The sequence below is a fragment of the Epinephelus moara genome, chromosome 21, assembly GCF_006386435.1.
Source record: "Epinephelus moara isolate mb chromosome 21, YSFRI_EMoa_1.0, whole genome shotgun sequence".
Taxonomy (NCBI): domain Eukaryota; kingdom Metazoa; phylum Chordata; class Actinopteri; order Perciformes; family Serranidae; genus Epinephelus; species Epinephelus moara.
This window is the reverse complement of record NC_065526.1, coordinates 23,904,792-23,932,067: the sequence shown is the minus strand read 5'-3', so window position 1 is coordinate 23,932,067 and position 27,276 is coordinate 23,904,792. Positions and strand designations below refer to the sequence as shown.

At 38.7% G+C, this 27,276-nt stretch overlaps 1 protein-coding gene across 3 annotated transcripts in view; it reads left to right on the top strand.

Moving 5' to 3' along the window:
• LOC126382551 (guanine nucleotide exchange factor VAV3-like) overlaps nucleotides 1–27,276 on the top strand; it is a 68,455-nt gene that overhangs the window by 13,909 nt on the left and 27,270 nt on the right. For 2 of the 3 annotated variants that reach the window (XR_007569070.1, XM_050032478.1), the window contains exons 3-18: nucleotides 1,918–1,976; nucleotides 2,716–2,781; nucleotides 3,333–3,450; nucleotides 5,170–5,262; nucleotides 5,728–5,796; nucleotides 5,877–5,980; nucleotides 6,596–6,695; nucleotides 7,185–7,280; nucleotides 10,784–10,852; nucleotides 11,765–11,851; nucleotides 14,068–14,153; nucleotides 14,268–14,400; nucleotides 18,860–18,969; nucleotides 24,002–24,103; nucleotides 24,639–24,730; nucleotides 25,553–25,575. Coding sequence is in view for 2 of the 3 variants with exons in the window: in XM_050032478.1 (XP_049888435.1) it covers nucleotides 1,918–1,976; nucleotides 2,716–2,781; nucleotides 3,333–3,450; nucleotides 5,170–5,262; nucleotides 5,728–5,796; nucleotides 5,877–5,980; nucleotides 6,596–6,695; nucleotides 7,185–7,280; nucleotides 10,784–10,852; nucleotides 11,765–11,851; nucleotides 14,068–14,153; nucleotides 14,268–14,400; nucleotides 18,860–18,969; nucleotides 24,002–24,103; nucleotides 24,639–24,730; nucleotides 25,553–25,575 (1,407 nt within the window). In the remaining variant the exon portion in view is untranslated. The remainder of the gene's footprint in view (nucleotides 1–1,917; nucleotides 1,977–2,715; nucleotides 2,782–3,332; nucleotides 3,451–5,169; nucleotides 5,263–5,727; nucleotides 5,797–5,876; nucleotides 5,981–6,595; nucleotides 6,696–7,184; nucleotides 7,281–10,783; nucleotides 10,853–11,764; nucleotides 11,852–14,067; nucleotides 14,154–14,267; nucleotides 14,401–18,859; nucleotides 18,970–24,001; nucleotides 24,104–24,638; nucleotides 24,731–25,552; nucleotides 25,576–27,276) is intronic. The other variant, XM_050032479.1, reaches the window with a different exon arrangement.

Sequence of the window (27,276 nt, the reverse complement as noted above, 5' to 3'; positions counted from 1 at the left end):
AAGTTTATTTATTGGTAAGTAAAGGTTTGCCGAACACACCGTGCAACATTTACAATTTAAGTATAATAATTTGGAATGTAAGGAACAAAAAAACGATAGAGAAAGATGAGTCAGATTTTGAAGGAGCTCAGTAAAGTTTCGTGTGTTCTTCTGGTTTTCACTCAGGCTAAATTCACTCTGACATATTTTGCTGTGAGCATTGCAAATACTGAATTTTATGGTCAAATTCTTCCTACTTGGGCTTTATTCTGTTAAAGGAATGTGTTGTTGCTAGCTTGTTTCACATCCATGACCCACCACCACCACTGCAGCTACTACAACTTCACATTTTGAGCATCAAAGAAATTTTTATGCACCGATTTATGGTGGAAATGTTTTTATTTATGTAAAGGAAAACACAAAATTGAGGCACCAGGTGTCAATTCAAACTATACAGATATAATGGAGTATAATGCAGTAAGGCTGTCAGGCATTCTGTCTTGCTTTGAAATATGTTTTGTACTGGAGATCAGCTTTTCTCAGTTATTGTTATCCCTGCTGAGTCAGCACACATGTAGGCATGATTTACCTTTCCGTCCTTTCTAGTAACCTCTTTAAAGGTCCAGTGTGTAGAATTTAGGGACATCTATTGGCAGAAATGGTATACAGTATTCATAAGTATGTTTTCATTAGTTTTATAATCTGAAAATAAGAAACATTGTGTTTTCATTAGCTTAGAATGAGCCTTTTGTATCTACATATGGAGAGGGTCCTTTCCCACAGAGTCCACCATGTTGTTCTACAGTAGCCCAGAACAGACAAACCAAAGACTGGCTCTAGATAAGGCTATTTATGGTTTTGTAGTTTTGCTTTTGCCACTGTAGTTCTCTTACATTCTTGGCACACAGTGGAAGTTTCATTTCTGCTACCAGATGCCACTAAATCCTACACACTAGACCTTAAAATGTGCATGTGGCACCCATTCACTTCAACGGCACAGATGGCTGCAGGAACATCTCTCTGGCATAAACCAGGGCACACTGAACTGAATTACTGTGATTTTAAGAACAGCGAACAACACATTTCACCCGCAGCTTCTTCACGTTTGCTCAACAGAATCACATGAGTACTCACAGCTGTGCTAAATATACATGGGTCACATGACTAATTATCACAGTTATTTCACTTTTCTTTTGCAATATTTTTTCTTTCACATTCTTCAAAATCATTTTTTAAAAGATGATTTTCAATTCATCCAAAAAGCATAGTACATTCACACTGTACAAGAGTACAAGAGTTACAAGAATGATATGTGATTTAACCTCACCCCATTATGTAGATGACTGAGATGAAGAATTTATAAAGAACTACTTCTGTCCCTCTAAACTGTCAGACGGAAAGGGGGAATGACAGGGAATAAGTCCACATGGCTCAAGTGTATTCAATGCATGGATCCAAAATGCTTCCTTTCTTAAAAGTAGGTTGATCAAATTACCCCCCCTTGAATTGGGTTGTACTTCTCCGGGCATAGTAAAATCACAGTAACAGTGGTTTATGTTGATGTTGTTAATTTGTTGTTTAACATTTTTTGGTGCAAGCGATGGGGACAAAATCGGCCATTTCAAAAAGTGGTGGTGACATGTTCCTAGCATCCCCAGGGTAAACGTCACCTAAGTGTTTGCTAAGTGGTAGCTAGTTGGTTGTTAAGTGTTTGTTAAGGTGTTACGTGGCGGTAAATGGTTTTCAAGGTTTCAGCTAGGGTTTGGTTTTTGCTTTGGTGCAATAACTTCTATTTGTGATGAACATGACATTAACATAGCAAGTATTTCTTCTCTTTCTCTAACTCTGTCTCTTCGTCTCTCCTCTCCTGCTCTCTGTATGTGTCTGTCTCTCTGAGCCAATCAAAAACATGATTTAACACAACTGTTTTTTCACCAGGTTATGGACACTCTATCCAAGCTCTCCTACACATCAATAGCACAGCAAGGAGGATTCAAGTAAGTTAGTTACATTTCATAAAGTTGTCCAAGTTCTGCTTAAAAAATGCTTACACATTTTAGAAAAAGTACACTTAACTGCCACCTCATAACCTTTTTACCCACACTGCCGCCACATTAAGCCACAGCTCAGTCACTAATTTCCTGTTTTAACAGGTGTTTTCTGTGAAATGACACCAGTTTTCCCCAAATGCTGATTCTTAAACAATCTGTTTTTAAAAAATACTTCAGTAAACGTAGCACTCCCACTAACAATGGCAAAATATATTAAATAAAAAATAAGATATGTTTTTATAACATTTGAATATATCAGAGAAAAATGTATTGATGAGAGTACACACACCTGTGACTTTTCTACTGGCTTAAAGTTGTGTTATGTGGAATTTTCTTTTAATGTGTTCTGTATATTTTGTTTTTCCATCTTGATCATTTTTCAGCATCCACTGAATGTGACAATGAGGGAGCTGCAGATTTCCATCTCAGTAAAATGTGGCTCCGGGCCCTGAATTGCTTGTTATCAAGCTGCACTGATAAATTAGTGGACTTGTCCAAGCTAGTTTTAACCAACTTGTGTCATTTTCCACTGTACAAAAGCATATTGAGCTATTCTGCATTTCTGGATCCATTTCAACACATCAAAAGTTACTATCCTGCCCAAAGTGACTCATTGATTGTAGTTCCTGCTATGTGATTTTTCAGTTAAACACTGAGCCTCATGCTCCTTTGCTGTCATTCCCAGGCCATTTCCAACAGAGGAGAGCCTAAAAGACGAGGACATTTACAATAATCTGGAAGACTTGATTGAGTATGTATGAGGCTCCTCTCCACGGGGCCATTACTGGTGTTGATAGAACATGATTATTTCACTCAGTAGCAGAACCAGCTCTGCTCATCATCCAGGCTCTCCAGGGGTCTGGACACCCACATGTTTTGGTAAAAGGCTTGGCTCCATTTCTCTGTTACTGTCAGAGGGAACAGATGAGTAATTCTGCGTGTTTTTGCTGAGTGCTTGCATACCACCCACATCTAGGTTCTGGATGGGTGCTGCTGGCAGCTTGATTGATAGGTAAAAGATGAAAGAGTAATCAAAATGTATAGAACAAAGTCTGAACAGGTTAATCTTGATTCTTCTTGCATTATTGCTCCACACTATTATTTTTATAATGATAGAAAACATATACGTCATGCTTACGATGTACAGAAAGTGTGTTGCTTTTTGTGTGTTACTTTTTACCATTTAATTTAACATAGGCTATTGCTCTCTCCGTTACCCAAAAATTGTTGCCTCACAGCTTGATTAAGTAATTTTTGACCGATAACCAACACATTTAAGACATGTTAATGTGTGTGTGACAGTGAGAATGTCCCTGAGGATGAGGACGACTTGTATGCGGCGGTCTATGGGGTGGAGGAAGACTACGCTGGTGGAGAGATCTATGAAGACCTCATGAGGACTGAGCAGCTTCCCCCATTGGTAATGCAATGAGTCACACACACACACACACACACACACACACACACACACACACACACACACACACACACACGCACCCTCCAGGGGGTGGATGTTGTTGGACTATAACCAACAATACCCTAATTGCTACAATGTCACACTTGAACTTCTCACCTGGTACAACTGGATGAAACTCTGTTCTGTAACTCTGCATCAGGATATCTTAAAGAATGGAGGCTCTTTACTAAAATTAAATTACCAGTACATTAATGTAAAAATACTTGGTTACAAGTAAACTGCATTCAAAATTATACTCAAATAAAGGTGCATTTGTATGATAATTTTTACTTTACGCATCCAAAGTAAAAGAACCTACAATGCAAGGTCTCTCTGCTTAGAGTGTGTTTTATTTTAAATGTTATATTATTGGATAATTATTGTAGATGCATAATTGTAGCTGATCAAGGTGGATTTAACAAACAATGTTTATATGGTAGCTTAATCTGTAATAATGTATCATATTTTATAAGATCATCCAATGTTTGTATGTCAAATTTAAATCTGGAAAATAAACTAGTAAATAGAGATGTCACTAGAGATACTAGAGAAAAAATCCATTAATATGCAGTGGAGTACAAGTATAAAGTTTGATAACGTGGACATACTCAAGTAAAGTACCAGTAGCTCAAAACAGCTATGCACAGTTGTTGAGTAAAGGTACTTGTTTTATTACCTTGGAGTGCCACATGGCTCTATATTGGTCCCATTATTACTTACACTTTCCCATTTGCTGTTACTTGTCAAGTGTGCTGCAAGTGTAAACTAATGATGCATGTCATGTAAGTACATGGAAATATTCTAACATTTTTGTTTTCAACTGTTATCAGTCTTCTCAGGGGCTGCAGATGAAACTAGCCCTTTGCATTATCCCTGACAAATAGAAAAACAAAATATAGTAATTAGTTGTTACTGTGTGTCAGGGTAATATCCCTGTTAATCTTCATGAGCAAGGATTCACAGTTATGAATGGGACAAGTATGAAAGACCAAATCACTGACATGTATAAACCATCTTATTTTCTTCCATAGTTATCTATGATTGACTAGCCAAAATCAAAATGAGATAACAGATACAAAAAGAGGATGATATTATTAAAGTATGCTACAAAGTTTTGTATAATTGAAAGAATAATCCATTTGGATCAATAACACTTCTAAGAATGTTACATATGGGTAATACCTGTATATCTAAGAAAAAATAATCATAACTTAACTAAGACAGTGCTACATCCACTTATGTTTACAACAGTAAGTCTTTTTAAACAAAAAATATAGATGCTATGCAAACCAGAGGGAAATTCTTCCCATTCCCTGATTTATGTTCGAAATGATTTTGTTGTTATCACTCAGACCTGCAGGGGTCGACCTCAGCTGGGATCTCAGAGTCATGTGGACCGCCCATTCATCAGCCTCCTGCTGAACCTTATTGCTGTGTGAGATACACGCAGGAGGAAGTGTGCACATGCTGCTTTAAAAAATACTGTCGTCCATAAATAATTTGTTTTAGAAAAAGAAAAGTAAACTTATCAGAGGTTAGAAAGTTGGTGATATGATCTGAATACAGATAGTTACGATAATGCCGTTGAGTATAGTCTGAATACACAAACTCACTTTACTGTCTGCAGATAAACAAAAGAAAAAGATTGCTGAGCAACATTTTCTAAGCTGTGCGTCTTTCTAGAAGCAGGCAGAGGTGGATGTCCGGAGCTGCTGCCTCACAGAGATAAAACAGACGGAGGAGAAATACACAGAAACCCTGGAGTCCATTGAGAAGGTACATAAACTTCCTACTTTTCTATAGAGCACTGAGATGATATATCGTCACATGACAAACAAGTGGTTTTCTTTGGGTAAAACACATACATTTCTGTACAGTTTTGGTGTACATCATTGATCTGTGATCAGTAGAAAAAATTGAGAGATATCATGGACTAATTTGTCACAACAGAAGATGTCAAAATGATAAAATAAAAAATAATAAAATAAAACAAAATTAAATTAAATCAGTAATAAAGAAAAATAAGACAAATGTAATTTAAAGGGGGATTTCAGGGAAATTCCCAGTTATCATTTCATTTCAACTTGACCTGCTATCACTCTTATCTGATATATAATGTCTGTTTACAGTTTCGGTATGTGTGATCATATTATTTATAGATTCCAGTAAAATGATCAGTTGATGAAAGAAACTGAGGAGAGACACTAATATGTTACATTAAGGTTTTGTTTCTTTCTCCAGTATTTTCTGAATCCTCTGAAGAAATTTTTCTCCGCATCTGAAATCGACAAAGTTTTTGTCAACATTCCTGTAAGTCCCGCAAGTTTCCCTTTTTGTCCCCACATTAAAATAAAATGTTCAGATACCAATGTCGTCTTTCTCTAATGCAGGATCTGGTTAAACTTCACAAAAGCCTGATGGTCGACGTGCAGGACTCCATCTTAAACAAAAATGCCTTAAATCTCTACCAGATTTTCATCAGCTACAAAGAAAGGTATCCACGAACACCATCTATTTGCATTCATCTTTAGGTTACAACGAAAGTATGTGAGCTGCAACTGCAGGGGCATCTCCCTAAATTTCCCTCCCTTTTGTTGAGTTATCTCTCAGTGATCATGTATAGAAGGTTTAATTTAAGGTCGACTAGGTCACTGTACTTTCCCCCTTGCAATCTGCCATCAACACACTGGCACAAACATACAGACAAGCAGACATGAATACTTAATTTACATCAGACGATTTTGAATTTTGGATCCTTCCTGCACACAAGCTGGCAATTGAATATGACAAGCATCTACATGTTGCTATGTGTGTTGGAAAATGGCTCTTATTTTATGGCATTTGTTCTAATTCAGTTCTATATAATCTACAAAATGATCTCCACATATTAGAGGAAGGATTTTCTTCTCAGACATATTACTATTTAGTAGTTGACTGTCTTGCAACAGACTCCGTGCCAGAGAATCTCTTGATACCATCTTCGTCACGAGCAACATGATTGCACCATATTACGAGTTACACTTTCTAATTTTAAGTGAGCACTTTATCACTGTCTGGCTCTCGACAATCCACTGTCCAGTGGTTCCACTGTCTTTATTTTGAATTGCAGACTGCTTATTTATGGAATATACTGCAGTCAGGTGGAGATCGCCATCGCTGTTTTAGACCTCATTTGCAAAGAAAAAGAGGATGTTCGTCTAAAGCTGGAGGTGAGACACCTGAATAACACATATACATGCTCACCCCCATACACACAGATCCAGTTTTCCAGCGGCCCCTAGTGTTTATATTGTGCACTACACATACATTGCATTTCATTTGCATGTATCTTATTCACTCCAGCCTTTGCAAATTTGAAAAACTATGCTGTGCTTGTATAAATGAATTAAAATAGATTATTTTATGTAGTATATTTGAAATAAAAGTAATATAAGGTATGATATTTCTTTATGAGGTGTGAGCTCAGGGCATGCACTTTAAAACAGGATACAAAAATATCCCACATCCAGTTCCACATGACAATTTGGTTTTGTGACAACTTTAAAACAAACAAGAACAGATGCATGCCATGACAAACACATTGTTCTGTCTGTTGGTTGACCCGTCCTTGTGAAAAAGTGTCATTACCACCAAAGTCATCTGTGTAATGATGCATTGATGCTCATGTCGCTCTAAATGTGTGTATGCATTTGTTGCAGGAGTGCTCAAAGAGAGCCAACAATGGGAAGTTTACACTGAGGGACCTGCTGGTTGTCCCGATGCAGAGAGTCCTCAAGTACCATCTACTTCTTCAGGTTAGGGAGGTCTGACTCCACTTGTGTAAATCAAGAGTGTCAAACTGCATGTCTGAGAGTCACTTTGTTTTTAGAAGGGATCAATTTATTTCACATCAGGCCTCTCTGAGGTGTGTTAAAGGGACAGTTCCCGATAAAATCAAAAATACAACTTACCTGTAATGCTATTTATCAGTCTAGAGTGTTTTGGTGTGAGTTTCCGAGTGCTGGAGATATCAGACGTAGAGATGTCTGCCTTCTCTCAAATACTATGTAACTAGATGGCTCTTGGCTTGTGGGGATATCTTTCCAGTAGTCATGACCCGGTTAATCAAAAGAATCCACAGACCTTGATCTGAGTGCTGGCCTGGTGTAACCAGTAATTTCATCCCGACCTCAGCAGGTAGACAAGACCTTTGTCTGGGTCGTTGAGATCGCCATTAATGTTTACATTCTGGCTGTCATGAGCATGATCCTCTCGTCCATGAACAGATGCACGCTTCCTTCTACACTTTTGAGATGGATTGTCCCTTTAATCCCTAAAGTTGTCTTGTTTTGGCAGGCCCGATTTAGATATATGCTTGTTTTTAGCAATCCACAACAAAGCACATTTATTTTATACATGTCATGGCTTTAATTAGCAGCTCATCTGGAACATTTGGGGCTCACTACCTTACTCCAGGACACCACAGTTGAGCCAGGAAAAAGTAAAAATATTGCCCAGATTTTACCTGTTTCTGAGGGGATTCCAACCTGCAGCCATCCATAAAGATATACCACATACATGGCAATTTTATTTTTCTACTTTATTCTTTAAATTACAGCGAGTTTTTCTCCTCTGAAATGACCTCTTGGAGGTTGTATCAACATCATGTTAGTTAATTCAGCTTGGACAATGCCTCTATGTCAGTAAATAAGCGGCCACTTGAGGGCGACATTCTCCACATCTTTGCTTCATGTTTGCCTCCCATCGCAGCATCTCAGCAGATTCACACTGCAAACCCCATCTATTTTGACAAGTCATTTAGGTGTTGCATATACTCTTCATTTCTTACATCTCATAAGAGAAAGTACAGTGAATGAATGACTGAATTTACATAATTTCAGTCAGCTCAAACATGTTTTTTTTAAAGGGGGAAGATAAGTTATTCCTGGATTGTTTGTCACCTGATTGTAAAATAAATTTAAAAGTGAAATTATAGTTACATTACTTATTGATTATACATGATTGTATCCATGTCTTGCACTGTGTCTGCTTCCTAGAAACCAGACGCAGCCTTTTAAAATCCCCTCAATTTCACTACCTACTGATAACTGTGTGACGCCGTCTCCCCTGGTTAGTATGAATAAGAGGTCAGACTGTAGATGGCAGGGCAGACGAGGACAATGGACAGAGAGCTGTTTTAAATTGTTGAGGAGGGTAAAGGCCTCCGTGGTAAATGGTGGTGATCCTCGGTGTTCTCAGCCGCCCCTGAGGAGAGACTTTGGGAAGTGGGTAAATAGATGGGAAGGGAAGAGGAAGGAGTGGAGTGAAGTGAGAGTGGATACAGCTCAGCAAGGAAGCAGCACTGTAGCAACTGTAGAGGAAAAGTTAATCTTTTAATTTGGTAATGTTATTAGAGAGGTAATGAAGGGCAAACATGCTGAAGGTGACTGCACCTACCTTTTGTATTAGGTATTAGATATGATGTAAATATTGTTGTAATTTAATTAACACCATCTTCTACTATTCACAGCACATTGCACAGCAAATATTGTCAGCAGTGTCTCAGTCTGGACTAGTATAAAGTTATTTGTCTCATGTTTACTTTGCTGTTTGACTGCCTCTGTGCAGGTTAAACTACCCAAAAATAACTGCCACGTGTTGATTAATAAAACAGACGTACATACGTGTGGGTGTTGGCAGGATGGTGTGGTCAGAACTTCCCTTTTTCCTCCCATTACTTTCTTTAAGATGACACTTGACAGTATTTGTATAAAGCTGCACAGCTTCATGAAAATGTTCTAACCCATGTTTTATTAATTGTTCTGTGCATTCAGACGGCAGACAAATCCCATTTATCTGTCTATTTAGCTTCATCTTTCACTTCATTAAAAATGAATGATTATACGGCTGAAGCACATGTGCTACATCTTTGCCTAAAATCCATTTTCTGCCCTCACATAAGATTAATTTAAGAAAATCTTCTCAATACAAGAGTATAAATGGAGCTTTATTATTATAAAAACTACATGAAAGCTCAGTGGTGGAAGAAGTATTCAGATCCTTTACTGAAAAGAAAAAGTATAAAACCAAACTGTGAAAAACATCACAAGTACAAGTGTCTTACTGTTATATATTATATGATTGGATTGTTGTGTTACATATCGATTCTGAATATCTTAAATGGTTTCAATGCTCATTTTCAGCAGTATCAATACACTGGTACCAGCTGTGCTTTCTCATTCTCACTCTTATTGTTAATGTTCACTACAGTCATTCTGTGCTTCTTTGCTACTAACTAAGTAAAGAAAAGTCGTCATTGTCATATCATAGGCTTATTATATTTCTAAAAAAATAAAATTTAATAGAAATTAAAAATTCCATAGATGTCAATTTTCCTCGTAGTATTGAAAATATTGATATTTTTCAAGGTTTTTTATCAAATTTCCAGTATCATGACAACACCATCACAACACAATCCACCAATGTGTAAGCTGCATTTTCGTGTTGTAGCTGGTTGAGGTGAAACCGATTTTACCTACTGACGATATGTATGCAAATTAAAGTTTAACCTGCAAATTAATTAATATAGCTACCAAAAAAGTACAGAAAACAATACTCTTTTCCCTCTGAAATGTTTATTTATTTAATTATTTATCATTTATTTAACCAGAAAAACCTCTAGAGATTAAACATCTCTTTTTCAAGAGTGTCGTGGCTGAATCAGGCAGCAACATAAGTTACAGACAGACAACATAGAACCAAAATACAGAATAAAAATTTAAAGCTCTAAAAAGAAGCAGTATAAAACACAAAATAAGATTACTACAAAGAAAAGCCAAAAAGAAATGAACCATAAAAACGCAAAAAAACGGCACCTACACATGATTACAAGGACCAGCTATGACATTGGCAAATATAGAAGATTGTGTACAAAAATCCTGCAACAGTGCTTTGAAATGGCCGAGAATGACCAGTGAGTGCAAATGTAGTGGAGAAAGCATGTAAAGCAGCATAAAATTGAAGTACCCAAGTAAAGTATAATGATTTCAATTTTGTTCTTTAAGTATGATACTTGAGTAAATGTTCTTTGTTACATTCCTATTCCTATTCAGCTTTATTTTTAGTCACCTTTTTGTCCTAGAATAAGATTAGTTTAAGAAAATTGGTTGTTGTCCCATTACATGAGTACAAGAAATTAATCTAAAAGTAATCTTCATTCAGTCAGTAACCCAACTACTCATCCTAACTGTGTTTGCCTGAGTGTGCAATTATGCATGTGAACATTGTCCATCTTTTTCTCTCTGTCGTCCTCCAACAGGAGCTAGTCAAACACACTCACGATGCTGCTGACAAGAGCAACTTGAAGATTGCTCTTGATGCCATGAAAGTAAGTGCGGTGCTTATAGAAAATGGTCTGTAATCACTGCGATTTCAGCTTGTTTCCAATAGCACACTAATTTAGTGGAAACAGTCTCTGCCATTCAACTATCAACTTTCATTGGATAACAAAAATTTAAGTCATAAATCATTCATGTTTCTCTGCAACAAATGGATGAGAATTGATAAAACTTTAAATTTAGGCTACATTACATTAGTGAGCATACTTCACTTTTCCAGTCCTGATTGGAACCTGAGGTTGATAGGCAGCTGATTTTAGGACAGAAATGCAGGAAATGCAAAGCTTTAGATAGCATGAGAGCTCATAAACGCACAAACAACACCCTACAACATGCATATATAAACTTAAAGGAATATGTAGACATTTTACAATGTTTATTAACTTTATTGCCAAGAGTTAGATGAGATGATTGATACCACTCCTATGCCTGATTGTTAGATATGAAGCTACAGCCAACAGCTGATTAGCTTAGCTTAGCATAAAGACTGGAGATAAAGAAACAGCTAGCTTGGCTCTGCCCACGTACCAGCTTGCTAATTAACAATTTAAAACAGTTAAAAAAAATAAAAAAAATCTTTACCAGAGTAAAATGTAAAAACAACAAGTTGCACTTTTATGAAGGGTTATGTGCTCGACTGTTTCCCATAAAACTGCAACTTAACATTGTTTCCAGGCTTTATGCTGAGCTAAGAAAGCCTAACCACCTCTTGGCTACAGCTTTATATTGAACCGTCAGTAAGAAGAGTGGTATTGATATTCTCATCTGACAATCAACAAGACAAGAAGTGTTTTTATATTTCCCAAAATGTACACACATATAACCCCTTTCACTACCACCAGACTTCGCTAACCCAATAAAATGTGTGTATATTTCTGTGTGTGTGTGTGTGTGTTGCCCAGGACCTGGCTCAGTTTGTCAACGAGGTGAAGAGAGATAACGAGACTCTAAGGGAGATCGACCAGTACCAGAGATCTATTGAAAACCTGGTAAATTAAAATCTTTTCCTACAGCTATAAGCAGCTTGAATATCATGTTTCATTTTTTGTAGCAGTTCAGTTTTGCCGTAGCCCGAGGGAATCAGCCAGTAATTCAGGAAACAACTTACTGCTCTGAGTGTAGATTTAAGGGGTTAATGCAGGTTGAAGCTAACATTTTACTCACTACACCTGAATACCTAATTATAGTTCATGTCATGTCACCGTGCATTTCTGCGAGTTTCATTTTTTATTTTTTCCAAGAATTTCCTTCTGAAGCATGATAAGATAAAATTACACTTAAACTTTACATCAAAAAAAAAAAAAAACTCCCCTTAAAGGTCCCATATTATACTCATTTGCAGGTTCACACTCATATTTTGGGTTTCTACTAGAACATATTTACATACATTAATGTCCAAAAAACACATTATTTTTCTCATACTGTCTGCCTGAATGTAGCTGTATTCACCCTCTGTCTGAAATGCTCCGTTTTAGTGCCTGTCTCTTTAAGCCCCCCTCCCAAAAAAGCCCAGTCTGCTCTGATTGGTCAGTGTTAACGGGTCTTAGACATCTGCACTCTCGGGTCTGTGTACTATCATTGCAGCTGGGAAATGACTAACAGCACTGTAGTGGCACTTTCTATCTTTATAAGGTATAGTTGTGACATCACAACGTCATTGAAGTCCTGACGGCTTGTTTAAAGACAAAGGTTTCTGAATACAGATTGTGTGCATTTCTCCATGGATTGAGCATTTTATATACTTTCACAGTATTTAAATAGCATGTATACCTGCTTTATAATAAAGAAAGACATAGAAATCAATTAGTTTAAATTAATCTGCAACAATTCTGATGATTGACAGGAAGGCAATCCAGGCACACCGGAAAAAATATAGAAAAATGAGGAAAAAATATGGAAAAATGAGGAGGGAACTTTTAAAAAGCCTTTATTGTAGTGGCTAAATCATTAGAAGAGCTGATGTGTTTCGCCTTCATCAGGGCTTTCAAAAGAAATTCTGATTATTAATCAATTGTGTCAGTATTCAGTGTAATAAATATTCCCTGATTCCAACTTTTCAAATGTGAGGATTTGTTTCTTTCTTGCTTTTTTATTTTGAATCGTTTGTGATAATAAATGTCTTTAGTCTGCTGGCCAGACAAAGAGACAAGAGAATTGAATACATCGAGGCTGTGGGAAATTTTAATAGGAACTTGGTAAAACCTTTTTTTTTCACCTGCTCTTTGTTTATAAAAACAGGAAAGAAAGCAAAATAGACCCAACTTAGAAAATGGATCACCAGAGTATTTATTTTCTTACTTTCCTCTCAGGGCTTGTGTAATTTTCTGACATTTTACGGAAAACAATTTATTTAGAAAATAATCAGCAAATTAATCCGTAATTAAAATAATTGTTAGCTGCAGCCTTAAACCAGTTAATGGATGAAGTTGCTCATAGCAGCTGCATCTTAATAATTATTGCCGTAATTAAAATATCAAATTAAACAGCTGTTATATGTGAGACATTCTGACAGAGTGGGTTTCAAAGTGGAACACCGTAAAAAATCCTGTTCCAGGGCCGTGCAGAGCGCACCACAAGCATATCTTATGTAAGGTGAAATATATGGAACACACCTCATACATAAGGCAAGAGAAGCCATCACAAAATGTGGTAATGAGAAAGGGGAACAGGATGAGATAAGGTGGTGAAGGAAGAAATCAGTTGACAGAACCAGTAGCAGGTTGGAACCAGCAGCAGAGGACACTGTGAGGGAGAGAGCTTGTCAGGTTATGAAGACCTTCTACTTGTCTTGATTGAACAGAATTGGCGACTCGATGTGGATGTCATTGGTGATAACAAGAGCCTGCCGACACTGATGAGCTGATGGTGCCAGGACTTACATGGTGTTTTACTGGGAATACCTCAATATGCAGTTTGGAGGGGAAAAAAAATGAAAACCAGTAATATATAGGTTGGATATCTGGGTTATATTTTAAGTATGTAGTGTATGTGTGTCTCTCTGTTGAGAGACACACATTGTGTAATAGATAGTTAATGCTGGAAATGTGTCCCCAGTGACACATTTAAACACATTAGAAGTATTTTACTATTATGCGTTTAACTGGACTTGGTTACTTATTAATGCATTTATTTCAAATGCATATATGTCATACATAATTCATCCATATTTCATATTCATTTTAACCCCCTCTTTTTTTACTTTCAGAATCAGCCTCTACACAGCTTTGGTCGACCAAAGGGTGATGGAGAAGTGCGCATGGTCTCCAGTGTTGACAAGAAGAAACAGGACAGGTTGTTCTACTTTAACTTGAATGTCGCTTTACTGAAACGTAACACATTTACCATACGTCTCGACAGTGTGCAAGAGCAAAGTGTTATATAACACTCCGTCTTCTTATTTTACAGACACATCTTTCTATTTGATGTGGCTGTCATTGTGTGCAAGAGGAGAGGCGACAACTATGAGATGAAGGACATACTCGAACTCAACTACTTCAAGATCACAAACAACCCCACTACGGACAGAGAGGGTAAAAAGGTCAGTTGGCTGCATACAGACAAAGTAGTACCGTACATAAGTGGCGACACCAGAAATTTTTACAGGGGTGGCCAGATGGAGCCACTGTAAATCTTAGGGTGGCACACCAAAACCAAAAGCCATAACTGAATTTAAGGAACTCTAGGCGATTCATTGTTCCTCAAGTAGGCTGATTGTCCTTTTCTTGAAAACACACACACATTGATTGTGAGGAATAAAACATTTACTGTGAACAAGCCATCTCAAGTTTACGGGAGACTCGTGGGTACCCATAGCACACATTTTCAATCATTTATCTTGAGGTGAGAGTTCACGGGAGCCCTTTGAAAATGGCCATGCCAGCTGTTCCCTCGCCAAAATTAAACCTATATTTGGAGTGTTATTGTGCCCCCTCCCCGACAAGCTTTGCTGACATGGCAGGTACCAGGGGATGCCTTACACCATGTTCACACCCTGATATGTCAATTGTCGAGCAGCCGCCCGTCAGCAGTCGCCTGGCCTTTCACACCAGAAATGCATTTTTCCACGCTGGTCAGCAAGCGATTCTGCTCCTCTGCTCTGTTTTTAATCACATATAGAGGTCTGTCCCCTTTTGCTTGTGTGTCTGTATGTGCCCTCTTGTCCCTCTTGCTCTCTGTTGAGACACAAATATGTGGAAGCAAGGGATGCATATTCTATCCGTTATCATAATTAGATCATTTATATCACATCCAGTATAACATTTATATTGTTCGGAATAGATCATCAGTGTGTTGTCTTGCCAGATTCGCTCGCAGCTTGTGGATAAAGTAGACCAGACACTGAAACTATTGCTGCAGATTGCAAGCTGGCTGTGGAGCTTGGGGCAGCAGCATGTCCAGTGTGAAGAGCCCCATTGCTCATTGGGCAATGGGGGCAAATGATGTGGGCAGCATTCCAAGCAAAATTGGTGCACTTTGCGGTGCTTTCGTGTCCTGGCGTTAGGTTGTATGGTTTCAGAAGATAACACAAAATACCACTACCTCTGTGCCCCCCCTTGGGGCACCACTGCTATACATATGAATGAACAGATGCTGCACTTAACACTGCATTGAATATTGTCTCTCTAGCTGTATCTACATCACATTTCGATTTGTTTTAGTTTATATTCGTTCATACCAATCACTTCACACCATTAAACTACACTTCTATGTGGGAATGTTGCTACTCAACATGTTTGGCTGCAGATTTTATAGCTAAAATAAATGTTAGTAATCTAGAGTAATATTTTCCCTCTCTCTGGTGTAGGGTCAGTCACCCCTCACAGTTTATACAGTATGCTATTTTTCGCCTCGTGGGAACGTTTGCAGGCCGTATTGTAGTGAGGGGACTTGTTGATGTCTTGTTGATGTATGCCCACAGATGGTGTCTTCTCACTCTGGTGCTGATTGCTAATGTGAAACTGACAGCTTGCCAGAATGGGATGGTTGTGCGGTTATTATCAAAGGGACTCCATTATCATACTCATTTACTCTATTGTGCTGTCACGATCAGTGTGTGTTGTGTGCTTGTGTGGGACATGTGTATGGCAGCAACTGGTATTTGACAAGTACAGTCATGGTCTTGGCGTGTTTTTGGGGGATTATGTGTGTGGTTGGCATTATTTCAGCTTGTATCTAGCATTATTTCGAAATTAACAATGTTGTACTGACACAAACAGTGTAATTTTGCTCGGGCGCGTCATTATTTTTATCTTCCAACATTATGTTGCACAAAAGGACGCAGACTGGTGTGAGAAATTATTTGCAGCAAGACACTGAAACACAGAAAAAGACAAATATTCACAGACATACAGATTCTGTGTACCCTACACCCACCTGAACACACACTCACAAACACACACACTGCAGGACAGAGATGCTAATATCAGGTGATGAATGTGCGCGGTCCTCCAAGGCTGCTTATAGCTATATATCATTTTCTGCTAAATGAAACTTCAGAGTGTGGATGTGGTGCCACTGAGCACCCACACAGTCATCAATGATTTAACACTCAGCCGAGCTCTAAAACACTCAGGACTTTGCAGGGCTGGCCAATCACTGACGGGTAAACCCTACCACTTTTCCTGTTATTAGATATGACACAACAAGCTGGAGCAGATTAGGGTGGCACAAACTGAGAGGTTTGGGAATTGATTGAAAATCGTTTCCAAATATGCCCACAGGCAAGGCATTTAACGTGTAAGTGCTGCAGTGGATATTTAGTGGCCAGCGGTTGAAGAATGTGCCAAGCTGTGAATGTGTTGCTGAAGAGAAAGTGATAGTTAGGTTTACACCCAGAACGTCCGAGCACTTTTGCAACTGTGCTTTCAAGTTTTGATGCTGTTTCTAAATTTAGGATGCATTTGGAAAATAAAGATCGAACGTCGTATTTGGTTCCTCTGAAGCAGATTAGCTGACTCTGCCTCACTGTCATCACAGCATCATAGTCCTCTTTGGCCAGAACTCTGGTTAAACTTCTATTGCTGCTGCTCTTTTGACGTCGTTAGAAAAAAAAAACAGCAGCCAACTCACTCTTGGTTGATCAATGAGCCTGGTGGCAACAATCTTGGCACCAGGACACATGAAATAAAGCCAGTGACGATTGATGATGGCATTAAAGTTGTTATCTGTAATGCCTGGCCGCATGCTCCAAACTGATGGGGGCAGCATTTTACCTCCAAGCCAACCATACAAGCTCTCTTAGCTTTTTTAGTTCAATAAATAAACAAAATAAACTCACCAAATGTCAAGACAGGAAATGTTTTGACACCTTTTTTTCTTATCAAACAGAAAAATACCTTCTGAATTCAAGTTTCGCTTTTTCACTGAACTGAAGGCCCTGACACACCAAGTCAACAGTTGGGCGATGGTCATTGCTGAGTCACTGAGAGTCTGTTGCCCTGGTCGGTGCGGTGTGTCTCGCACTGTTGCCCCTTGTTGGCCTCCATTGGCTTTTTGGGGGTCAATTTAGCATGTTGGATTGGCGTCAGTGAAGGCAGAGCCCATCTGTGAATGAAATCACTCAGATTGGCAGTTCGGCTCAGCGCACAACAAGAGAAACACAAGTGAGGAAAGTAAACAAAGAGCTAAAGTCAGGAGGAAGTGAGATCAAAACAAACTTGTTGCATAAAGTAAGATAATTTTTTATTAGCCACTGAGCTCTTTAGCAGAAACCTTTCGCGATGGTTTGTGTTATTCTTCACTGGTGCACGGTATAAATACCTTGTTCGTTTAACATTGGATTGTGTTGTTAATGTGCTAACCGGCTAACTAGCATCAGCTTGGTCTTCCGGTTTCCCTTTTTGAATGACGTTTAAAGACGACCGCTGTCTGCTGGTGTGTTCATGAACAACTTTTTGGACGAGACATGGTGACGTGAGACGACACAGCCAGGGGGCCTTCGTCCGACTTCTCTGAAGTTGGTTTGGTTTTTCTGAGCCTTTAGACTGCCTTAATTGCCTCGCTAACTAATCCTAAAACTTTATTCAAACACGCCGCCTGTGGTCATTTTGACTTGACCAGTGGACTTCACTACAAGATGATTGGCTGTTGAAACAGGTGACGAGCTTTACGTTCTAAAACCAGCAGTCAGCGACTTGACAAGCTGAGTTGCAGTTGACACCATCAGCCGGACTAAGGGAGCGATCACACCGAGATGAAACACTAGAAACGCGACGCCAGTAAAACCATTGTTTTCCTATGATACTACACGTCTGACTAGCGTTCAAGCGCCTTTTTAGACAGGCGTTTTTCCGGCATCTTTTTAGACGCACATTTTTGTAGACGCTTCTTTTTAGACGTGTGTAGACACTGAAAAGTTAAAATATTTTCAACTTTTTTGAGCGTCAGACGGCAGTAGCTAGAGCGCATTGAATAAGTGCTTCCAGTGTTTCAAGCGTCTTTGAAGCATCCCATTTCTGTGTGATCAAGCTAAGTCGAGCTCAGCCCAGACAGCTCACGACGCTGCAACTTTTCTCTGCAACGTTCTAGAACGGTTTTGTCCTGTCATGAATCATTGGTCTGAACTGGACTTTACTTCTTACCATCCTGCTGATAATGTTCAGTTTTTAAATGTTTTGAACAAAAAAAAAGATCTTACACAATGCACCTTAATGGCGGTACATCAGACCATTGAATCAATCTCCAATTACTTGTAGTTTTCTTATCTTTCCAGTATCATGTACTGTTTACACTTAAACCCACAAATACAGTATAACAACCTGCCATATGTGTCTGAGATTTATGATACAAATATAAAGAAAAAAATGCAAAGCCTGAAAGAGGTAACACTTAGTTACTGTGCTACCCACCATTTTATAAAGTATACACTCTGTGAGTTAATCATTACAGTGCAACTGTAGCCATGTTACCCTTCTATTCACATTAATATGCAAATGCACATATGCATTCATGAGAAAATGCATTCAGCTTGATTGCCGTCTTCCTTCTGACCTTCACAGTGGTGCTACGGGTTCTACGTGACTCACCAGCAGGGACACGTCGGCTTTGAACTCTTTTTTAAGACCAGAGAGCTGAAGAAGAAGTGGCTGGATCAGTTTGAAATGGCCATGTAAGTACACGGACACATGAACACCGCACAGTTTGTAACCAACACAGAGGACCAGTGTGTGTGTGTGTGTGTGTGTGTGTGTGTATGTGTATCACAGAGAAAGCTAACCATGTGCTTGTATGTGTGTGGTGTTTATTTTCCTTTGTTTGCATGCATGTTATTCCAAGGCCGACAGAGGTGTTGACTCTTTCATGTGCACTGTTTGATCAGGTCTTTGCTGTAATCAAGCACACACTGCTGACAACAGTACGATAACACACACACACACACACACACACACAAACCCACACATTACACATAAACTGCTCCAAAGCGCTGCAAAACTACAAAGAAGTCACTCTGCCTCGATGGTTCTTCAAATCAGTGCTTTATGGAGGTATATCTTTTGTATTATTTTGTAACAGTGGGAGGTTTTTCTCAGGCAGATATCCTGTCTGCATCCTTTGTTGTGTTGATTCAGGAGTAGACAGTGTTGTTTTGACATTACACTTTGATTGACTGAGCAAATGCTTGTGTGTTTTGGGTGGATATGTATGAAAACAACATTCCTGATATGCATGCTGACTACCTGCTTTGGCCTTCCCGAGTACAACTTCCAGCTCTCATAGTGTACTAGATTATATTTGATGTATGGGATACACTTTCTGTAACATGTCTATGATGCATTATAAACATACTTTAATGCATTATAATCTGCTTATAGAACTGTGTAATAAGAGTTAAGCACACTTAGAGAATCACAACATATTGCTCACTGACTTTTTTTGCAAGGATCATAGTTTATTCTTCTTCTCATAGCTATAATGCATCATACTCGCTGTTGTACTGCATAATCTGTAATGCACTGTTTACATGCCTCAATAAGTCAACTAGCGCAGAATGCTGCAGCTCGTATTTAACTGGGACAAATCGTAGGTCACACATCACCGCAATTCTCGCCTCCCTCCACTGGTTGCCTGTTAACCTCAGAATTGATTTTAAGATTCTTTTAATAACAGCTCAACATGGTTTAGCCCACAGTTATATAGCTGAGCCTCTGACTACCTATGCTCCAAGTCGTGACCTGAAATCTTCAAACCTACCCTCACTAGTCGTCCCTAGATAGTCCTTTGCCATCAAGGCCCTGAGGCTCTGGAATTCTCTGCCTGAGGATATTAGGCTGGCTAGCACATTACCAGTTTTTAAATCATAGCTTTAAACATATCTTATAGGAAAACTTTCCCTTTTAAAGCCTGATTTGTACTTTTTGATTTTTAACTTTAACATTTTATTTCCGTTTGCTCTATATTTGCCTCTGTACACACTATTTTTCTCTGCTCTTAACATTTTTAAAAATATTTTAATTGTTATTTTTGTCTTATTTCATGTACTTTGTGAAGCACTTTGTAACCTTGTATGGATAAGTGCTATACAAATAAAATTATTATTATATTAAATCATTAAACTATTGCAATAATATGATTCTAAGATATTCTAAGTATCCATTAGGTGCTTTAAGTGAAGCAATGAAATCCCAGAGGTACAGGCAAATATAATACATTACAGACTTGTTATACGTCACTGTAAGTGGTCATTGTTTGTGTTAGGTAAAGGAAAAAAAATCATTAAATTTATGTGAGAACAACACACGAAATGCTGTTAAAGGAATTCATTTGAAGATGAACACTCCACTTTGACAAACCTTTTTTATGATAACTAGGTATGTAATAGGTAATAAAATTAAACTTTACCTGTAGCTGTATATTTTACTTTTATGTAAAAGTTTATCAACAACACCAACTTCTTGATAAAAAGGTGCAAACTATGCACTGGTGTTAACATTTGGTATATCTCAAATTTTAAAGGGATATTTCACTTTAGCAGAATTTGCCAAAAATTCTTACCTCGATTTAATGTCACCTACAAGTAAGCGAGCAACCGCTAGCGTCTCTGTCATCTGCTGTCAACACCGTCATTCCTCCTCGGTTTCAGGGTCCTCATTTACTTCCATTTATTTTGAAGACCAAGTCTAAATACAATACATGTGTTATGTTATAATATGCTTTTTGAATATTTTTGAGTGCTTATAACAATAATTATACAGTGCTAATGGAATGCAATATAACGACAACAACAATTGTATTTATATGCCACCTTTAAAAGCAGAGTTTACACAGTGCTTTCACAAAGCAAAGCCAAAGCAAGCTACCTCAGAGGCAATATCATAATAGAGGCCAGAAATTAGGGCAAGACAAAAATTAAGGTAACATTGAACAAAAGATAAGCATAAAAACATATTAAAAAGAAGAAGACTGATGATAACCACAGATAGAGATAAAAACAATAATAGCAATAAACACAAAATAACACTAATGGTAATAACAAGGAGGCTCAAGACATTATAAAAAGATAAAACACCCTTCAAGACCACTAAGCACTTGACACCTTCTGAAAACCTTATGTGTAATTTCTCAAATTTAAAGAAGAAGTTTCCCACCTCATCCTTCTTGGAACATTTTTTTTCCCGCAGATACCGAGTTTGTGTCTGAAAACAGCTTTCTGTGCCTCTGTGCATTGGGTAATGACACCAGGAGGGGTCCATTCAGAAAGTGAAAATTGTACCTGTAAAGAGGATGTGGGCTCCTGATGAAGGACTCACTTATGGGAGCACTCGGTCTAAGTGGCTTCTGGATGGTGTGTTCAATGCGAAAACGTGTTTTTGTGTCAGTCGTGTTTGTGCGCATTCCAGAAAGGCTGCTTATTTCTGCTATTCATGTTTCCCCTCTCACATTTGAACGCATGCGGCTCAAAATTGGTATTTGTCTGGGCCCTCGTCGTTCACATGAACATATTTACCGGAGGTAAAATTGCTGTTTTGAAGGAACCAAATTGCAGATTGTTTTTGTCACGACAAAGTGGTTTCATTGAGTTAATAAAGAAATGATTAGGAATGTTTTGTGTTTTAAGCACATTGAAAGAAAATTGTTCCCACTACTGAGATGCACTGTCATTACAGAACTTTGGTCTGGACTGAAATATTTCTGCAAATACCAGATGGGTTGCTATGAAATTGTGTGCAAACACTCATGGTCTGTAGAGGAAGAATCCTAATGATTATGGTGATCCCCTGACTTTTCTTCTTGCACAACCACCATTTGTGGTTTTGGGTGAAATGTCTTAACAGCTATTTCAATCAGGAGATACTCATTCTGAGTGAAACTTACAAGTATGAAAAATATGAATAGTCTTTGGCATTTAGACCACATTGTGATATATATATTTTGAGAGGGGTGGTGAAGCCGTAGTCAAAACGGGAACTCCCACATGGAGTCTAGACGCTGGTAGTGGTGGTGATGAGATAAAGAAAGTGCTGAAGATATGACATGGAGTGGACATTTTATGAGCTGGATCTGGGCTCTGGATATGATAGGTCAATGGAGTGATGGAGGGTGTTGCAATTCAACCTAAAATGACAGCAGCAGAGAGCGAGAACAGATTTGAAGTTTGACAGTAGCAACATGATAGGCTGATAGAGATCATGGCAATATCTCAGGATAAATTACCTTAAAACTCCAATTAAACGCCCAGTCCCCTTTACTAGAGCGGTGTGGCTACACAATTAGACTAATAAAGGCCTGTCTCAATTACAGGCCTGGTCTGGTTGCGAAGCAGTTCATTTTTATAGAAGTTCTTTGGATGTATAAAACCGGGTTGTTGGCTACCCACTTGAGCTAATGTTAGTTAGCTGTTTAGATTATGCATACAAATATAAATGTTTTAACTTTTGTCAATATGTAGATGCTACACATTGTTAGCTTGGTTAGATTCTTCACAGTTCAATTGTTCAGGTCATTTTACCGGAACCATGAGCACCAGAGAAGACCATAATTCATTCAGATTTACCGGCATGACGAAAGAACAAGTGGTGACTCTCTACCTCTGAAGCTGTCATGAAGTCAGAATATGTGTCCAGTCCCTGATTACCATATTCATAATCCTTTAGTCCATAAGGGTCCTCAGATCAAAAGAATCAAAAGGTTTTTCATGTTGTGTCAGTATGCTGGGTGCCATAATCCTCAAGTGCCGTAAAACCAGTGGTCATAAACCTCTCTCTCTGATGCCTTGTCTGTCCAAACTAGATCAAACAAATGATTCGTCATTGATATGTTATTCAAAGCCTATTTTTTATACATTATATTGTACTGGTTAAAATAAACAATTTCATCGTATTTCCCATCTTTATTGAGCAACAGTTTTCTTTAAAAGGAATTAAAGCCCTGTCCCATACAGACGTCTGTCCCATATATAAGCCTCTTGAGATTAGCGATTTAAGCGAATTATAGCCCGGGCTACCAATTTGAGTTTATGTACTGTATGTTAACTTAGATGGTCCTCTGACTTTTCCTCTAGCGACATCATCAAGTCAAAATTTATGTTTGTCCAATACTTTTATTACATTCCCATCAGCCTCAGATGTACTTTGTGTTTAGTGCTAATTAGCAAATGTTAGCATGCTAACAGGGCATGCTCAACTAAGACTGCTAACATGGTAAACATTGTCCTTGCTTAACATCTGCATTTTAGCATAGCTTAAAGCATTGCTGAGTATGTATGATATCTTTGTTAGGGTTAGGGGTTATGATAATAAATAAGCACCCCACAAATGACGTCATGTACTTACGGTAAAGTTACATGGGTTAGGTTTGGGAAAAGAAGCATGATGATGACGTACCTTAAAATAACTCAAAGTTCACTTAGTTTCACACGGTTCCAAACAACAGTCTCCTGGGGGAAAGTTCCATTTGTTTGTGACCCATCCAACCACCCCAACCTGACCCCTAAGGCAGGTTTACTCTTTACTCCAATCAGTACATTGCTCTTCCTGATTACACGGGTTAAACAGGAATTGTGGGGCAGTACTTTTCAAAGGAAAACATATGAACAATGCTTTAGAACAGCCTGCTGTGCTTTCGTACAGCATGACACAGGCACCAGCCTGGCTGTAGACTCTTATTTTCATTTAACCAGCTTTTGCTCTTACTCCCTGTCTCAGATCAAATATCCGTCCAGAGAAAGCCAACCACAACTCTCACCAGTTCAAGATGCACACCTTTGAAAGGATCACCTCCTGTAGTTTCTGTCACCTCTTGCTCAGGTAATATCCCGTCATATGAACAGACTGTTCTATTTTGGATTATTATGTGGACCTGATGAAGTCCCTGCAGATGTTTCTACAGGAGACTTCAGTCCCACGACTGAGACAGGGTGAACATGAACTGTAAGCTCACCCACTGTTCTCAGATGGCAAATCATCGTGTGTTATTGCACTGTTCTCTGGAAAAACACACTTTCAAATCTTTTTGATATTGACGGTATGAAAGGAACACCATGACATTTTACATTTCAGTCTTCAGCCAGTTTTCCTCAAGCACTTCTTTGAAATTAGCCTCTCACTGAACGGCTTATTAGCACTGGGTTTAATTGAAAGAACTAGAGACTACAGACTTTTAGCTGTCTCAGTTTTCAGCAGACAGGATCAGTTTTATGGTTCTGGAAAGCTGAAGGACATTTCCAATGTCATTTTTCTTATCATGAGACTGTGACAGAAGCCTGGAAATTCAAAATGTCAAGGTATTTCTCTTAAGGACGCTGTTATGCATAAAATATATACTGTGGTTTATTGTGTCCAGGGGCATCTTTAACCAGGGTTATCTCTGTCAGAAATGTGGGCTGGGGGCTCATAAGGAGTGTCTGGGCCGACTGGGAGTCTGTGGGAGAACAGGTGAGATGGGACACTTTGGTCCTTTACAACTTATCATAAAAACCAATGGCATCATTTCCATGATATTTTCTTTGTATATTTATGTCCCTCAGAGAACATTTCCTAATTTTTTTGGTGACCTTTCCTCTAGCGCCACCACCAGGCCACATTTTCCACCTACACTCACAAAATATCAAAATTTAAAAGGCAGATTTCCTTGAAATTTACTCTGCACATTGGTGCTCCCTGAGGGAGGACCTCTTTACATTTTGGGCACTCCATGAGCTTTCCTCCAGCCCCACACACTCATACCAGATTGCCAACCTTGTACATAAAATATCTTACAGCAGGTATAACGATCAAATTTGTTATAAATATTTATGGTTCTCAAAAGATTAATCTGTCTGACTGGTGTAACCCCTTCCCTTACTTTGCGACCCTCGGGCTCAGATTTCCACTTGAACATACCTTTATTCCCCCTTTACATAAAATCAAAATCCCGTTATTTGAAAACATCAAAATACACATGATGCTTTGAAGTTAAAGATAAATTATGTCCTAAAGATATTCAGCAGATGTTGCATCTTACTCCTGTGTCAAGCTTTAGCTCTTTGTCACCAGTCTGGGGCTGTAGTCCAGGTACATTACCCATCCTGAATACACAGACAGCTAAAGGCAGCTCGGGCCTTTGACAAGCCTTCTCAGCAGAAGCGCTGTGGTCTTTATGCATTCTGAGGCGTGATGAGGGCCAGCAGGGGTTGACAGTTGAGGTTGTATGTCAGAAAGCCACCACACGCTCATATTGTATTCCTCTCACTGTGTCTGTCTCTCACCTGACTGCAGATTCCGCCAAGCCGAAACCCAAGGTAAGACCTGAACTATTTCTCTTCTTTAACTTAGACACCGACACAATAAGTGAAGCATAACATAGCAGATAAGATAATATGACGCACATGTGGAGGTCTGATTGGCCAGACTCATGTGAACACACAACAGTGGGTCAGTCAGATGTCCTGCTGCTGCTCTGTGGGTTGGACATCATTTACTTTAATGGCGCATTACTTACAGTTCTTTAGATGTAATCGATAATGGAACATATGTCATAATAAAACTATATTTAGACACTTTAAAAGTCTTTATAGTCTTATTGCTGTGGTGCACCTAAAGGAACAGTGTGCAGGATTCATAGGATTTAGTGGCATCTAGTGGTGGGGACTGCAGATTGCAACCAGCTGAAATTTCTCCCACGTACCAAGCATGACACCCCGTTTAGGATTCCTTCAGTATTTATTGTTCATGAGGTTTTTACCATGAGCCGAATTATCTGCAGAGTCTACTCCTTTCCAGAGCAACCAGGCCAGGTAATTAAAACCAGTAAAAACACTGAATAAGGAAGTTTCACATTAGATATCAGCGTTTTTCCAATGCTGTTCAGTTAATTGCCGAGGGGCTGCTCACTACAGTAGCCGATGCAAAACGTCTAATGGCTCTCTTCAGACCAAGTGTGTTAAAGCCAGGTTTCGGCACTTTCGGATACAGTACCTTTGGAACCAAAAGTAACCTTTTAGACATAGGTCTGCTTAGCGTTTCCACCAAGTCAACAGTACTCTTTTGTGTGAGGCAGCAAAACATCCTTTCATTTTATAGTCACAGTTTACTAGTATACGTAAAACTCTCCACGGTATGACCAATGGTTACATAAACCAGCATCAACTCAGCCAGACAGCCAGAACAGACTGCAGTGTTCACTGCTCCACATTTTAGTACCAGATCTGTGTGCTAGGTAACCCAACGGAGGGGTGACCAAAACTGGGGATGGTACAGAACGGTTCCATTGGCACCATCCACACGGAAAAAAGTGTACCGAAATGAACTGTACCGCACCGTACTGCTTGGTGGAAACGGGGCTTTAGAAACATGGTGGACTCCTTAGACGAGTACCCGCTCCCTTTGTAGATATAAACAGCTCATTCTAAGGAAACAAAAATACAGCGATCCTTATTTTCAGGTGATTAAACACTGAAGAAAACATAGTTATTCTGCCAGTATATCCCCCTTAATCCCACACACTGGACCTTTAAAGCTTCATGTAATTCACCTTTCAGAAAATGATGAGTACTTTTAATTTTTAAACCAAAATGGGCAAAATGAGTCACTTCGCAACAAATGCAAGAAATTCAAGTGTGCCTCCCAGACATTTCTGTCTCTGCAATTTGTGACAGCTAATCTAAAAAGTGAACACTCTATGATACCCTGGTGTGTTGTGGACAAAAGGATAAAAAGATCCAGTACTTATGATTTTTTTTATTACAATTTCCCTCCAAAAAGACAAAATCCTGAGAAAGAGAACTCCCAAATTTTACTCTTGTTGCCTGTCTTTCACTTTTAAAATGGTTAGACCACACATCTAAAGAGTAGAACACACAGTACGATTGTATTAAGAGTATGACTCATTCTTCAGGTCAGGCTGATCCTGCACAAGGACTAACAACGGCCTCTCCAAATTCCCTTTCTCTCTCTCTCTGTAATTCTTTTTTCCTCCCTTGTTTTCTTTGTTTTTCTCCATC